The sequence below is a fragment of the Cynara cardunculus genome, assembly GCF_001531365.2.
Source record: "Cynara cardunculus var. scolymus isolate 2C chromosome LG 13, CcrdV1, whole genome shotgun sequence".
In the NCBI taxonomy this organism is placed as follows: Eukaryota; Viridiplantae; Streptophyta; class Magnoliopsida; order Asterales; family Asteraceae; genus Cynara; species Cynara cardunculus.
The window spans coordinates 37,978,593-37,994,248 of NC_037540.1; the positions used below are offsets into that span (position 1 = coordinate 37,978,593).

General features: G+C 32.3%; 1 protein-coding gene across 1 annotated transcript; it reads left to right on the top strand.

Moving 5' to 3' along the window:
- Positions 1-6,878: 6,878 nt before the first annotated feature.
- On the top strand, positions 6,879-9,788 carry LOC112525019 (protein POLLENLESS 3-like). Its single transcript, XM_025134963.1, has 6 exons — positions 6,879-7,130; positions 7,586-7,798; positions 8,183-8,331; positions 8,415-8,483; positions 8,786-9,417; positions 9,475-9,788. Exons 1-6 carry the CDS (start codon positions 6,879-6,881, stop codon positions 9,786-9,788), a joined length of 1,629 nt encoding a protein of 542 aa, XP_024990731.1.
- Positions 9,789-15,656: the final 5,868 nt, after the last annotated feature.

The window sequence follows — 15,656 nt, forward strand, 5'->3', positions numbered from 1 at the left end:
GAACCTGAGACCTCCAAGTACCTTTGATCTTTAGAGCCAAGCTCAAACTAATTAAACACCACCCTTGTAGTTTTCTTTTATTCCCTTTCCTCCAATATTTTTTTTCTTTTCTTTTCCTCTTCTGTCTCTCGTAAAAAAAAGTTTCAAGAATACAATTTTTTTTTATTATTTCAGTTTTCGTTTCTTTTCTTTCCTTCGTAGAATAGGTTTTGAGAAGAGAGTGTAAATGTCAAAGCACCAAAGTGGACTTTTTGGTGATTTAAAAATCGTTTTCCATTTATTTTAAAAGTATTTGTTTTGGTATTTTCAACTTTTTGGTCTGTTTAAGGATCATTTATTTATATATGATTAGCTTTAAATACAATCTTTTTTTCATTCTCAATTTCTTTTTAAATCATTATTGAATATTTTATTTTTATTTTAAAATTAAATTGTTGTACATAGACAACATACATATTATATGTTATCTAATTCCATGATTTTTTAGTTACAAATTTATATAAAAATATATAGTGTTTAATATTCAAACAAATATTTAAGAAAATCATAAGAGTTTTTTTTATTATAATTTAAATATTTATGAAAGATGACAATGACTTATTGATTATAATCAATAATTTATATTAGAAAACAATCAAAATTTTTATGAAACCACATATTCATTAAATTAAATAGATGGTTGAGATTGAGTTATATTGATTATACAAATATAAATAATTGTATAATAACACAAAGTATATATATATATATATACAAGAGTTGTACAAATACACAAGGTTGTAAAAGAAATATACCCTATATATATATATATATATATATATAAAATAAAAAAAGAACCAATGGGCGGCTGGTAATGGCAATTGCAATGACAAAAAGACATGGAGTGCACCTAACCTTCATAATGTTAGTTTGAATGATTTAATTTATTTTTGGGTGTGCAACCAAAAAGTCGGCTTCCTTCAAGCACGTGAGACAAAATCATGTACAAAATATTCTCTACTTCTCTCTAAACCCACATATATTTAAATTAATCAGAAAGTTACTTGTATAATGCGATGAGATAAATCTTTATTTTAATGTTAGTTTTTATTTTTTGTCTTTATTAATATAATACGATTTTATGTGGTTTTTGAAAAAAAATAATGATGTTTTTATTTTTGAATGAAATATAAATTTGAAGATAAAATAAAAGTTTGAAAAAAATAAATCAATATTAATATCAAATTAACTATTTAATAATTCTCGTTTTTTTGATGTAACTTCTTTTAATTTAATTTTTAATTTTTATTGTAATTTAATTTAGATTTAATAACAAAGTAATTTATTTTTTGTTTAATAATATAATTTTTTATAAAAACTAGAAGGGTATTCGCGCAATGCAACGAAACATATCTCGATTTTAATGTTTCTTTTAATTTTTTGGTCTTTGTCAATTTTATAATAAGATTTTATGTGATTTTGAGCAAACACTAATGTTTTTTTAATAAAATACAAATTTGAAGATATTATAAAAATTAAAAAAAAGTTCTCATTTTTTGTGCAATTTTTTTAATTCAAATTTTATAATAATTTAATTTAGATTTAATAATGAAATAATTTATTTTTAGTTTAATAGTATAATTTTTTATAAAGATAATAACTAATAATTCTGTTAGAACTCAATAACTATCTTATTTATATTTAAAATGAGAATTTTATCTTCTATTTAGTTATATTTATCTAAAGTTAGTTACACGGATTCATGGAGCGTTAATAAGTTGTACTTACGCACAATTTACTTGTAATCTTGAATTTTAAGTAATATGCATCAATAAACAGTAATTCATGCATAAAAAAATGGTTTTTAAGAGTTTTTGTCAAATACTTTATAATATTGTATAGATACTTGAATCATATAAAATCCTATACATAACCTACAACAAAAGGTGATGGTATCAACGCGACTCGTACACTAAACCTCATGTTTATTAGTGTATTAAGGCCTCGGCCGTTTACCAAACACTTATTTGTGTAAGTGCTTACCAAGTCACATTACCTCATCAGGTGAATATGGTAAGAGCCAAGAATCTTACCCGGTAAGAGTGAGACAAGGACCCTGAGTCTTACTAGGTAAGTGAGGGCGACGACTCTTACCACAGTAAGCGCTTACCGGGTAAATTGTTGCATACGTTGTCGTTTTGGTGGACTAAAATCTTACCTGGTAAGTAAATAATAGTGTTAAATTTTACCGTTAAACACTTACCGGGTAAGTGTTTAGTAAACGGCCCCGTACCTTCTTGTTAAAATGTTAGCTATTTTTTTATAATTTATATGATCAATACTTTTTAGTGATGAAAGAATAATTAAGGACATTGGTAGAATGGTGGGTGAGTCGTTGACCATCTTGGCATCTTTGACATAATCCTCAAATTCTCAAAATGGGATTGTTTGAAGATTTGTTGGGATGTCAATTCATTTTATGTTGAATTTACATCCACTTAATTATATAAAACCTATATTAGGATGCTAACATGAATTGCAAAACTAGATTAATGACGAGTTACAAGTATATAATTACGAGAGATATCAGTTCTAATCTATCTCTAATATGTCTATCTCTATATACATCGTCATATCCTTTAAACAATAACACACTTAGTAATCGTTTACTAAACACTTACCTTGATAAGTGCTTATCGGTTCAACTACCTTATCGGGTAAACATAACAAGGAACGAAAGAGAGAAGACAACGATCAAGAGTCTTGCCCAGTAAGTGAGAGTGATAACTCGTACATATTAAGTGTTTACCGAGTTATAAACCCTTACCATTATCAACCATAAGGGTGGTGCCTGATTGGTTTAAGCTTGGCTCCAAAGGTCAAATGTACCAGGAGGTCTCAGGTTTAAATCTAAGGAGGAATAAAAATCCCCTTGTGGCCACAAAGATTCAAATGTGGTGACTATGGGCAATCTGCAAAGCAGGTGGTCGCCCTGGGATTAGTCGGCTCGCATAGCGGGTTGGATATCCAGGTTAATAAAAAAAAACCCTTACCATTGTCCATTTTTATGGCCGAAAAATTTACCCCATAAGTTACTCTAAGAGTGATGATTTTTATCAGTAAATACTTATCTAGTAAACGTTTGGTGAACAATCCTTTATCCTACAACAAATTATTAATTTTGGTTATTTTTAACTTATGCTATATTTATTTTTACTTGAAAATGGAAACTAAGGCCCATTTTGATAACAGGCTTAATACCATGGGCTGGACCAAATATTTTTAGTAAATAAACAAAAATAAATTATAAATTTTGTGCCAATTGCCAAACAATTCTTATAAATTAAAAAGATTTCAATCCAATATTATATATTATAATTTAATTTAACACCAAAATATTAATGTATTAATTAATATTATAATATTTTTTATATTTCAATTTATAAAATAATTTAATAAAAATAATCATTTTTATATTTTTGTTTGTTAAAAATATTTTAAGGCTGTTTTTCATTATTTTATAAAAAGATTAATGTTTAAAGTATTATTTTATTATTTTGTATGCATTATTATCTTTATATTCTTATACAATTTAAAATATAGACTTCGCACCAGGTAAAATTAAATATGATCAACCATTTTTTTATTAACCTGGATATTCAATTCGTTATGCGAGCCGAGTAATTCCAGGACGACCACCTGTTTTGCAGATAGCTCGGAGTCACCACATTTGAACCTCCGTGACCATAAGAGGATTTTTATTCCTCATTGGATTTGAACTTTGGATTTTCTAGTAACTTTATTTGTGTTGGTTTGTTAATTAAGTTTAAGTCTGTATTAGATCATGTTCTTGTTGATTTTATTAAGTTTGTAACTGTATATATATATCTATTTTTTCAGTGTACCTGAGATTAATCCAGATATACAGAAGCTTGCAAACTAACCTGAATACACATGATTAACCAAAAAAGATGAACTATCCTCAGTTATTTAGTTGAACATGAATTCCAAAGGGTGAAGGTTTTGTAATTGGAGAGAATTTGTTGCATCCAAAATAAAATGTAGCAAGGATACACAAATATATTTATTTACATAAGAATTGCAACTTAAGCATGGACTAAAATGAAAATTTTTGTCAACTCATGGGGTTAATGTGTAGTTTGAGCATATTCAATAGATAAAGGGGATGAATGTCATGTATCTTAAAGTGCTCCGACCCGTTGGGGAACTCGGTTCACCCGACTCGAACGGGGACGGGGATTCTCCGCTAAAAAGGGTCCCGGGGTCGGGGATCCCCAATAGAATCAAACTAAATGATACTATTTATGGGGATTGACCGGGGTTTTCCGGGTTTTGACCGGGGATTGCTAGAGATTTGACCGGGGATTGCTAGAGATTTGACCGGGAACGGGATGATAATTCCTGTACCCGCTGGGAATATTACTACAAACCGGGGCCGGGCCGGGGATTACAAAACCTGCCCCATCTCCGCCCCGTTGCCATGCCTACATAGGTGATATTTAAAAATAAAATAAATAGTGAATTACATTTTCGGTCCTTCGTTTACGGCCCATTTGCCTTTTGATTTTCATCCCTACAATCTGTCAAGTATATTGCTGGTCTATTTTTTTTATGTTTCGTACCTCAATGTAGTTCCTCTCGTTAACGTCCTGAGAAATGCGTATGTTAGACGTGCCATATCAAAAGAGAAATAAAAATAGATGGTTCGATTAAAAACAATTTTTATTCTTAACTGAATAATTATGAATAACTTGACCAATTTTAGGTTGAATTGGTTGAATACATGATTTAAGCAAAAATAATCATTATACTTGAAAAATATTAAGACAAACACTGTTCTATTTCATGATACAGTGTTAGAATTAACTAATAGGCCACAAGATTTAAGAATGTATTATACGAACGTGTTATGATGTTAAATGGTTTAAGAAGGCAAAACAAAAGCACCTCAATCCTAACAACTAAGGTGAGGTAAAGATTTGGTTTTCATCCACAAGTGTTTGCAATATTGAAAGCAGGGACAAATCCAGATTTTGTTTCCAACCAATGACACCATTTGACTATAAGAAACAAATATAGGGACATACGGCAACACACAACAAATGTACATTACCATGGAGGAAAGAAATGGTGGCACGTGCCACACTGGCACCACCTGGGTCCGTCCTTGATTGAAAGCATGCTTATATATGTAAAAAAACCAAAAAAACTTGGGAGCATATGCTATGACAAAATATATATCTGTCAATGGCATATTAAATATGTTTCAGTAACAGTTTTATTTCTATATGTATTAATAGTTTTGTAAATGGTGTTAGATCATGTGTTTGTGAATAATATTCGAAACACCATATGATAGTTAAGTTGGAAACCACATTTAGAACAGTACATTGGCGAGTCACCTTTGTTATTAGGAATGATTGGCCAAGAATGACAGGAATGCATGTCGTTTTCACAAATGGATGTCAGAGGTAGTTACAAGATCTCATGGTATGTATAAATGTTTTCGTAATTATAAATGGTATTTTTTTTAAGAATAAAGAGTTAGAGATTAGTTGTAATATAATTTGGAGATGCATAAAAAGCCAAAACCCGAAACTTCTCTTGAGCCTAACCTGAAAAAGCTTGGACCTAACAAGCCCAAATTCGAGTCCAACCCATATCTTAAAGCCCGGTTAGACATGTTTATTTTTCCAAGGTCGAGTTAAAAGCTTGGCCTAGAAAAATCTGGCCTAAAAAAACTTCGGTAAGGCCTACTTAAGATCCTAAACCAGACCTGAACCTAAAAAATTTCGAGATTTTTGTACTAACTGAAAACGGGCTCACAAAGATCCTAGTGTTTTTTTCTAATGGTACCTTTTTTGCTTTTCAACTTATATTTTTTTAATGTATTTATACTTTTAGTTTACTAAAAATGTGTCGTATAAAAGTATTTCCAACATATTTTCTAAAAGATTATCCAAAATAAAGAATTAAAAGTTAAAATCTTAAAAAAAGATAACATTCAACTCCATCATATTCTATATTTTGAATAATCAAGTCCCTAAACATTTTTTTCCACAATAAATTAGACTATCGAACTTTTAAAATTTGATTACTTATATCATTTTAACCTCCGAAAAACTATTTATAACCAGTTATCTTTTAATTCTCCCTCTTTTGATAGATTAAAAATATATCTACAGGGGTTATTTGCAGAAGGCCCAACCCATAATAGGAAGATTAATGACATGGCCAACAACGTGTTAGACGATATGGAGAAAGGACAATGTTGGGGCAATGGAGAGTGACAAGGGGGAGGGAGGGATACCATTGTTTGCGAGAGGTTTTAATGGCTTAGGTTTTGGTCATCTGTAAAACTGATTTAGGCTTGTTTTTACTCTAAAACATTCTTAGTCAGTTACATATAATTTTTTTTCTTATATAAATATATGTAATCAATTTTAAAAAATTTAATGGTTTATTTATTCAAAAAAATGTTTAGGGATTTATTAATTCAAAATGAGAAAATTTAATAGTTTTTTCATTCAAAAAAATAATTCAAAGACTTAATAATTTAAAATGAAAAAATTTAATATTTTTTTATTTAAACAATAACTCAAAAACTTAATCATTTAAAATGAGATAATAATGTAAAATAACAAATAAATTAAAATAATTTTTTAATTTTCTTTTTTGTATTTTAGAGATAACGAATCTATTAATACCAAAAGTGTTGAAAAGTTTATCGGAATAGAAACCAGAAATATTACCGTTAACGTACTTGTTCCGATCACTAAACCCTCCCTCCCTCCCTCCCTCCCTCATATTCTTCAAGAATCCTTCAAGAAAAAAGGTATACACCAAGCATTTGAGTGATTAATGAGTTGAAATCGACAATGTGGACGAACAAAGACTCCACCAATTCAAATCCAAGAGGATTCCCCTTCTCCACACCTCAGCCGGAGAAGCGGCGGAGCAGCTCTTCTTCTATGTATTCTTCACCGCCGTATCCCGTTCGGCAACGCCCGCTGCCCTCATCTGAGAAGAAATGGACGCCGCCACCACCTAATAATAGTAATAACCTCTTTCATATCATCCACAAAGTCCCGTCCGGTGATTCTCCCTACGTCAGAGCCAAACATGTTCAGGTATTCTTTCATTTCTTCTAGATTCTCCATTGTAGTTTTAAAAGTTTTCTGGGGTTTTTTTATTGGTTATGTACAATTACAAGTGAATTTTTAGGACAACCCTCATGCTTCTATAACTCAAAAATTGAAATAGATTTTGTTCAAACCTTTTTATTCTGTAGATATTTGTAAGAAGTTCAACATGGTTTTCAAGATTTTCAAGAAAATCAAGTTGAATTGTAGTCAATTTGACTTGAGATATCATACCATGGAAACGGAGGAAGATAATTTTGAAAGGTTTGAATATGATCATAACTAACAGACTCTCTAAACTTAAGAAATAGTGTGAGGAAACAAATTACATTTTTGAAGAACATCATCTGTTTGATAAAACGCCCAACTGAGTGAATGTGTACTACTCTGTTAATTTCCTTAAAGCTTTTTTGTGTGATCATGTATGTATTCTTTCTTCATAGTTAGTAGACAACAATCCAAGCAAAGCCGTATCAATGTTTTGGGCTGCCATAAATTCGGGTGATCGAGTTGATAGTGCTCTGAAAGACATGGCTGTAGTGATGAAACAACTGAATAGATCCGATGAGGCAATTGAAGCCATCAAATCTTTCCGTCATCTATGCCCACTCGATGCACAAGAGTCCCTTGACAACATTCTTCTTGAACTATACAAGGTAAATTCTCTCTTTCTACAAACAACTATATTTTATGAACCATCATTCTTCAGGAAAATGCCCAAAATTACTATAATTAGCAAGAATTAGCATTTTTGCCCAAAATTACTATAATTAGCAAGAATTAGCATAATTATCAAGAATTAGCATTTTTGTCCTAAAAATGCACAAGAATTAGCATTTTAGTGTTTTTCCCTTTTGCATTTTCTTAGGAACAACGGTTTGTTTGCAACGAAAAGCGAAATGTGATAGCAGATAGAATATTTGTATACATTTACGGTTTCCACAGGGCAAGTTTTTAGCAACTAGTAATGAGGGGTTTGCCTCTTTGTGGTGTTTACGGTTGTTTTTGTTTATAAATTGACAATTTGCCTTCGTTACCAGAGATCAGGACGGATACAGGAGCAGATAGAATTGCTTCAAGCAAAACTGAAGTATATCGAGGAATCTACTCCCAGTCTTGGGAATCGAACAAAACTTGCCAGATCACAAGGGAAGAAGATTCAAATCACAACAGGACAAGAGTATTCAAGGTAGAATGATCTATAACAGTTGCTTTCTATTTTTAGCAAGTTTATTCCTAAACTCATTGTTGATCTCTTGCCATAATAAGCAGGTTATTAGGGAACTTGGCATGGGCTCACTTGCAGCAAGACGATTATAAATTAGCAGAAGAAATATATAGGTAGGTATGAGACTTATTCACAAAACGACCAACATTTAGAACCATCATACTTGGCTCTTCGTAAAGAAACCATTGTTTTTCCATCAAGAAAATACAGGACTTTACCTTTTGGAAGAACGAGTAGTTTTGGGCAAAAGAAATGCAAATCACAACAATGGGTTTTGCATAATTCTTCCAAAAGTGCTTGTTTTTGCTTGCTACAGTGTTGTTCTTGGAAGTTTCAGAAGTACAATGGTTCAAAAAGTCAGATTGAGTGTATTATAACCTTATGTAAGATTTCTTGAAAACTTTTGTCAACACAGAAAAGCTCTTTCTTTGGAACCGGATAAGAACAAGAGGTGTAATCTTGCTATTTGTTTGATGTATATGGACAAGATGACCGAAGCCAAGTTTCTTATGAGTACCATTAAAGATTCAAACCGAACTAGAGAGATGGAAGATGAGTCGTATGTCAAGTCCTACGAACGTGCGATCCAGGTGATGAATGAATTAGAAACAGAGAAAAGGTGTAACACTGGCAAGAAAATATCTTTCTCATCGTTTCTTAGCAGAAACAAAGAAACGGATTCCGTTGACAAATTAGCAAAAAAAGGGAATCATAACGATCCTGATCCAGGATTTAGGAAGTCATACGCTTCTCCTTCTCCAGTTTGTGGCACGCCAAGGGCACCATTCACGCAGCCGAGAAGAAGAGAGTGGGAAAGACAAGATTCTGGTGGTGGGTGTTTTAGGAGATTGCATTTCGGGCAGGCTGCAGAAGTTATTCAGAGAAAACCATCGGGGAATTGTAGTCTTGAGGTGAAACTACCATCCACAGGTCGTGAAATGTCAATCATACCCTCACAAGAACCGAAAGAAGCAAGAAACGGCAAGAAAAGCTGGGCGGATATGGTGGAAGAAGATGAACAGATTTTGCTTAAATCAAATTGGAACAGTGGAGACGAAGAGTATGATGATGAAAATGAACAGATTTTGCTGGAATCGAGCAGAGATTGCTGGAAGAACGACGAAGAATATGGCGATGAAAATGAGGATTGTAACATAAGGAGTGAAAAGATTGAATGTGTGCAGGATGGGTATCAAACTCAACCAGGAACCGCTACAAATCATGAAATCGCGGAGAGATGTTTGAGTTTTGAGAACAGTGTCGATCAAGAACCAAATGAAGATGGAAACTATTGGTGTTCTTCACCTGGGCAGAAGGAAATGGCGGATTTTAATGGCGGATATTCCGGAAGAAAAGGTCGGTTGCAGGTTTTTCAGGATATAGTTTTGTCTTCTGAAAACAGGGGTGGCCTAGAATGAGTGAATATAGCTGAATTCTTGTGTGAATATAGCCCTTTTCTTTTTGTTAAGCTGAATTGGTTTGGGACTCGTTGGGATCGATTGATCCGGACCAGTTATGCGAAAATATTTTTCCAAAACGACCGGTTATTCGGTTAAACAACTTGGTAAGTTAATATATAGAGTTAATTGTAGATTTGGTCATAGGCATAGGAATGGGGCGGGAATCTCAATCCTCGTCCCTGATCCTTCACCTTCATCCCGTTCCGTTCTCGTCCTTGTTGAGAAAATGATCGCATCCCATCCCAACGGAAGAACGAGGATCCTTGACGGGGAAACAAGGATTTTTTTTCTCTCGTTTATGTAAGCTATTTAAAATCAAATATGTGAGACAACACGTTTAAACCTCACATATTTCAAATAAATCTAAAATCGAAAGCAATTTAATTTAATTTAAAAAAATCACAACATTATATAATAATTAATAACCTAAACCAAAAGAAATTCAATTTAATTAAAAAAAAACTTAATGTCACATGTACCAAAACATAGCGAGTTATATTCAAAACATATGGAGTAATTGTCTTTTGACTTAAAATCCAAACTATTACGTACTAATATAAAAAAAAAACAATTTTAGATTCTAATCCTAATTAGTAAAATAGAAAATTATGAATTACTGATTTAGTTGAAATAAATAATATACATGATAGCAAATGTGTAAACCTACAAATGTGGCATAATAGTGTTGCAAAAGCACACCAACTACTATGATCGATTTTAAGTAGTAAAGTGGTAAAAATACTGAGATCGTATCCACATGGATTAGACTTCAACGTTTCAAGTATTAAATCGAGAATACACCAATTTCAATTAGAGAAGAAGAAGATATTTTGAGAGATTTTCTAGATTAATTTATAACAAATAATAAAAAGAGGGTATGAGTGCAAACTTTTCCCAAGAGTATGATAGTAACTTAAATAGTTGACAAAAAACCGGTCACAAAATAACACCATATGATTTCGTTCTCTCAAAGCTACGTCATGAGGAACGTGGCTACGGTTTCACCACAAAGTGGTCACAACTACTAGCTTTCGGTTTGTCAACCTTACTAAGTAGATCTTGAAGATCTTAATTATGCCAGTATGGAGAGATACACATATCTCTATGACACACCCACTCGGCATACATCTTAACCTTAGAAACAATTATGCAACAACCCATATCTCTATGTGATTATTGGAAATTTTCTCAAACCTCCTTGCATCACTCAAGTCGTATTTCAAATCTGTCCATTTTTTGGTCAAAGATCAAATACTAAACATACAAATGGTCGGCTTGTCTGTGTTGAGTTAAAGCTTCAACTTGAATAACCAAACCAAAAAGTTAAGAAAAAGTGGTAACACACAAACGTTACATTTTACCTCTTGGGTTTGGCTTACACAACCTAAAGGAGGGTTTAGCTAATGCTTAAAAGAAAAGACATAATAGAATAAAAGAAGTACTCAAAGTTTAATTGCATTAAAATAAAATTCGGCACCGTGGCCACAACGTCGCCATGGTGGTGAGCAGAACTGAAAGTAAATTACAACTAAACTAAGAAAATGAAATATCAGCTAAGCCTTAAGCTTTTGCATTACTGGAGTTTAATGAAATGTCAAACGCCTTTATATAGTGGAAAATGAGAGAAACTTGAAAAAGACTTGCGAGGAGAAAGTGACTTGAGAGAGAAAGGGACCTCTTATAGTTTACCCCAAGTTTGTCTCATCTATTTTGTCTTCATTTCTTTTGTATTGTTTTCCTTTTCTTTCAGGAAAGTTTCAGGATTGACCTTGGCCCAGTTCAGCTCTCTATTTCACCAATGTGGTAGTAAAAATCTGTAGAAAATATTTCTTGGTGATGCAACTGTGAAACTGTGGCCACAATGGTATACCCGCTCCAAAAACGACACATACCTGGTAAAACGACACATACTTTTATCCTCAACAAGTCCAAATAAAAATAAATAAATAAATAAATAAAGAGGAGAAACACAAATATATAAAAGAAAAACACACACTAAAAGAGAATAAAAAGACTCACTAACAAAGTGTAAATAACACTCAGAATTAGAGTTATCACACCCACAAATTTAACTTGTAACTTGTCTCCAAATAATTAAAAACAAAAATAAAAAATCTAACATGACTCAAAACATATAAAAAGACTAAGTGGTCGTTTAACAAACGCTTACTCAGGTAAGTTACACAAAGTCACATTACTTTACCGGATGAACATGGTAAGAACCAAAAATCTTACCCGGTAAGAGCGAGAGAAGGACCAAGAGTCTTACCAGGTAAGTGAGGGTGACAACTCTTACGACGATAAGCGCTTACCGAATTAATTGTCGCATACGATACTGTTTTGGCGGACTAGAATCTTACCCGGTAAGTAAACGACAGTGTTACATTTTACCAGTAAGCGCTTACCGGGTAAGTGCTCGATAAATGGCCCCTAAGTATCACATATAGGATTATTGATTTTTTTTTTTTTTTTTTTTCAATTTTTCATTCTCATTTTTCCATCTCAAATCCTTTTGATCCAAAAGTATCATAGATTTCCTAATCTTTCCACTCTTTCTCTTTGTTGCAATCTAATTTCCATAACCTAAGCTATAATACACCGTCTTATGATAACTAAGATCCATAGGACTTTCACGGGTTAGTGTTTATGACTTCTCACTCTTCTTACATTTTTCATCGTCTCCTAAACTTGTCTTTTCGAGCTACACATAAAAAAAATTCTTCTGCAAACTTGATGTGTATTTCCCAAAAAAAAATTCCCGTGTGTTAACTCAACTATTTCTACAACTTCAACCCAATTTCATAATTTTCTTTTCTCATTGTGGACGGAAAATAGTGACATAGTTGACACATTTGGTTCCTTCCCATTTTTCGAAGGGCTAAGCATTTTTTTATAACACGTGTTTCCCTCCCCCAAACTTAAGATATACAAGGTCCTCATTGTCGAGGGACCATTCAAATAAAAAGGCTTAGGTAAGGTAACAAAAGAAGAGTGTATCAGCTAAGTGTTTACACAGATGAATTATGTCATTTATAAAGTTCCAAAGTTTAATCATAATTTATCCCTAGTTCCTTACGGTCCGATATGTGACTATCGTGGGAGCACTATGGTCACAAAAATAAGGCCGCACAACATGAACAAAAATAATTAAATCAGGGTTTTTAGAATCATCTTGAAGCACCTCTTCACTTTTGGGGAATAAAGAGGGCTTGATCGTATCCTCAGATTTTGCCTTAAAAATCTCTTGACTTTGTTCAACATCACTCTTATCCTTACCAACACATATTAGTTTTTCATTGTCACTTGATAAGGGACCTTGACTTTGATGTTTCAACTCATTGACTAATTGTCCTATCGTAATTGTCAAGGTATTGAAAGAGGATGTAAAATTTTCCACAAATGTTATAGAACTTTTAATTAAGCTTGAAGAAATAGTTACAAAAGAGTGAGATGACTTACTCGGGTTGTTCAAAAAAAATTATCAGGTGGGTAGTTGAGAAAAAGGACTGGAATCCACCCGAAGGATTTGTCCCTTGAAAATCATATGAATAATCAACATACCTTCTCATGATTGGTCAAAAGTATTCAAATATGTGTCATTCCATCTTGGTAGGGAGGTGCAAGTGAACTCTAGGTGCTATCACCTTGAATATTTTTTTAAAAATTAGGATGTTGTTGTGAACGATAATCAAAAGTATTATAATAAGGGGCATCCCAACTAAATCCTTCCATAATTGTGAAAGAAAAACCAATGAAAAACTCAATTTATGACTCAAGAAACTTTGGAATATGTCAATCTCCTGCAGGGACGCCAAAAACTTGATAGCAAATGTGTAAACCACAAATGTGGCACAATAGTGGTGCAAAAGCACACCAACTACTATGATATGTTTCAAGTAATAAAGTGATAAAAACATCGAGATTGTATCCATAGGGATTCGACTTCAATGTTCGAGTACTAAGTCGAGAATACACCTATTTCAATTAGAGAAGAAGAAAATATTTTAGGAGATTTTCTAGATAAATTAATAACAATTATTAAAAAGCGGGTATGGGAGCAAGCTTTTCCCAAAAATATGATAGTAACTTAAATGGTTGACAAAAATAGTCACAAAATAACCGTACACGATTTCCTTCTCTTAAAGCTACATCATGCGGAAGGTGACCACGTTCTCACCACAAAGTGGCCACAACTATTAACTTTCGGTTTACCAACCTTACTAAGTAGATCTCGAAGATCTTAGTGCCTTTAGTATGGAGAGATGCACATATCTCTCTGACACACCCACTCGTCCGACGTTTGAACCTTCGTAACGATTATGCAACAACCCATATCTCTGTGTGATTATTGAAGATTTTCTCAAACCTCCTTCCATCACTCGAGCTGTATCTCAAATCTGCCCATCTCTGGGTCAAAGATTAAATATTAACATATACAAATTATCGATTTGTCAATGTTGAGTTAACACTTCAATTTGAATAACCAAATCAAAAAGTTAACAGATAGTGGTAACACCAAAGTGTTACATTTTACCTCTTGGGTTTGGGTTACACCCACACCATAAAGGGGGGTTTTGCTAATGTTTAAAAAAAGATATAATAGAAGAAAATAAGTACTCAAAGTTAAATTGCATTAAAATAAAATTTCAGCACTGTGGCCACAACATCGCCACAGTGGTGAGCAGAACTGAAAAACAAATTACAACTAAACTAAAAAAATGAAATACAAGTTAAGTCTTAAGCTTCTACATTGTTGGAGTTTAAGGTTCAAAGCCCTCCTCAAGATGAAATGCCAAGGCCCTTTATATAATGGAAGAGGATGGAGGCTTGAAAGGGTCTTGAAAGGAGAAAGTGACTTGAGAGAGAAAAGGACATGGGTATGCATAAGATAGAGAGGTAGTTTCATAATTTTTACAAGTAGGCGGCAAACGGGTTCATATGTGAACCGATGTGATTCACATATAAACTATATGTTCATATGTGAACTCGTTAATTAGTTCACATGTGAACTATTTTATTGCTTCATATATAAACCAACAACTTCATATGTGAATAAGATAATTAGTTCATATGTGAATCACATAGTTTCATATGCGAATCAATTAATTAGTTCATATGTGAATCATAATGATTCATATTTGAATCAGTTAATTAGTTCATACGTGAATCGGTTAAAATAGTTCATATGTGAATCAATTAGTTAGTTCATATGTGAATTACACGAGTTCACATATGAACATATAGTTCATATGTGAATCACATAGGTTCATATATGAACCCGTTTGTTGTCTATTTATAAAAGTACGAAACTACCTTATCTATTTTTCGCAAAGCCGCAATGTTTGAATAGTTAAAACCGTAATTATTGACCAGTCAAATTCGATTGTGACCGTGTAAAGGACTATGATCACTTCTTTTCTTCTCAAATATTTATCATTTCTCAAAACAATTTTTGAATATATATATATATGTGTGTGTGTGTATATATATATATGTATGTTATATATATATATATATATATATAATTTACTCTTGATTTAAATTAATCGGTAAGTTACATTAAATATTAATTATTTTATTATTTCTAATCAATATTATATTTTGTTTTATTTTATTTTATTATTACTATCATTATTATATATCTATCTATCTATCTATATATATATATATATATATATATATATATATATAGGAGTGATCATATGAAAACCGTCCTCATTTGTGTAAACCGTGCAAACCACCTTCATCTGTCGATTTCAGTGTTTAATCTTATGAAATTTTTTCATGAAATTGTTTAATCTTGTGAAATTGTTTCATATAATACTT

Excerpts from the sequence above, each read along its gene's own strand:
- LOC112525019 (XM_025134963.1), top strand. The coding sequence starts at position 6,879 with ATGTGGACGAACAAAGACTCCACCAATTCAAATCCAAGAGGATTCCCC. Across the intron at positions 7,131-7,585 it reads TCAGAGCCAAACATGTTCAG|TTAGTAGACAACAATCCAAG; the intron begins GTATTCTTTCAT and ends CTTTCTTCATAG. Across the intron at positions 7,799-8,182 it reads TTCTTCTTGAACTATACAAG|AGATCAGGACGGATACAGGA; the intron begins GTAAATTCTCTC and ends CTTCGTTACCAG.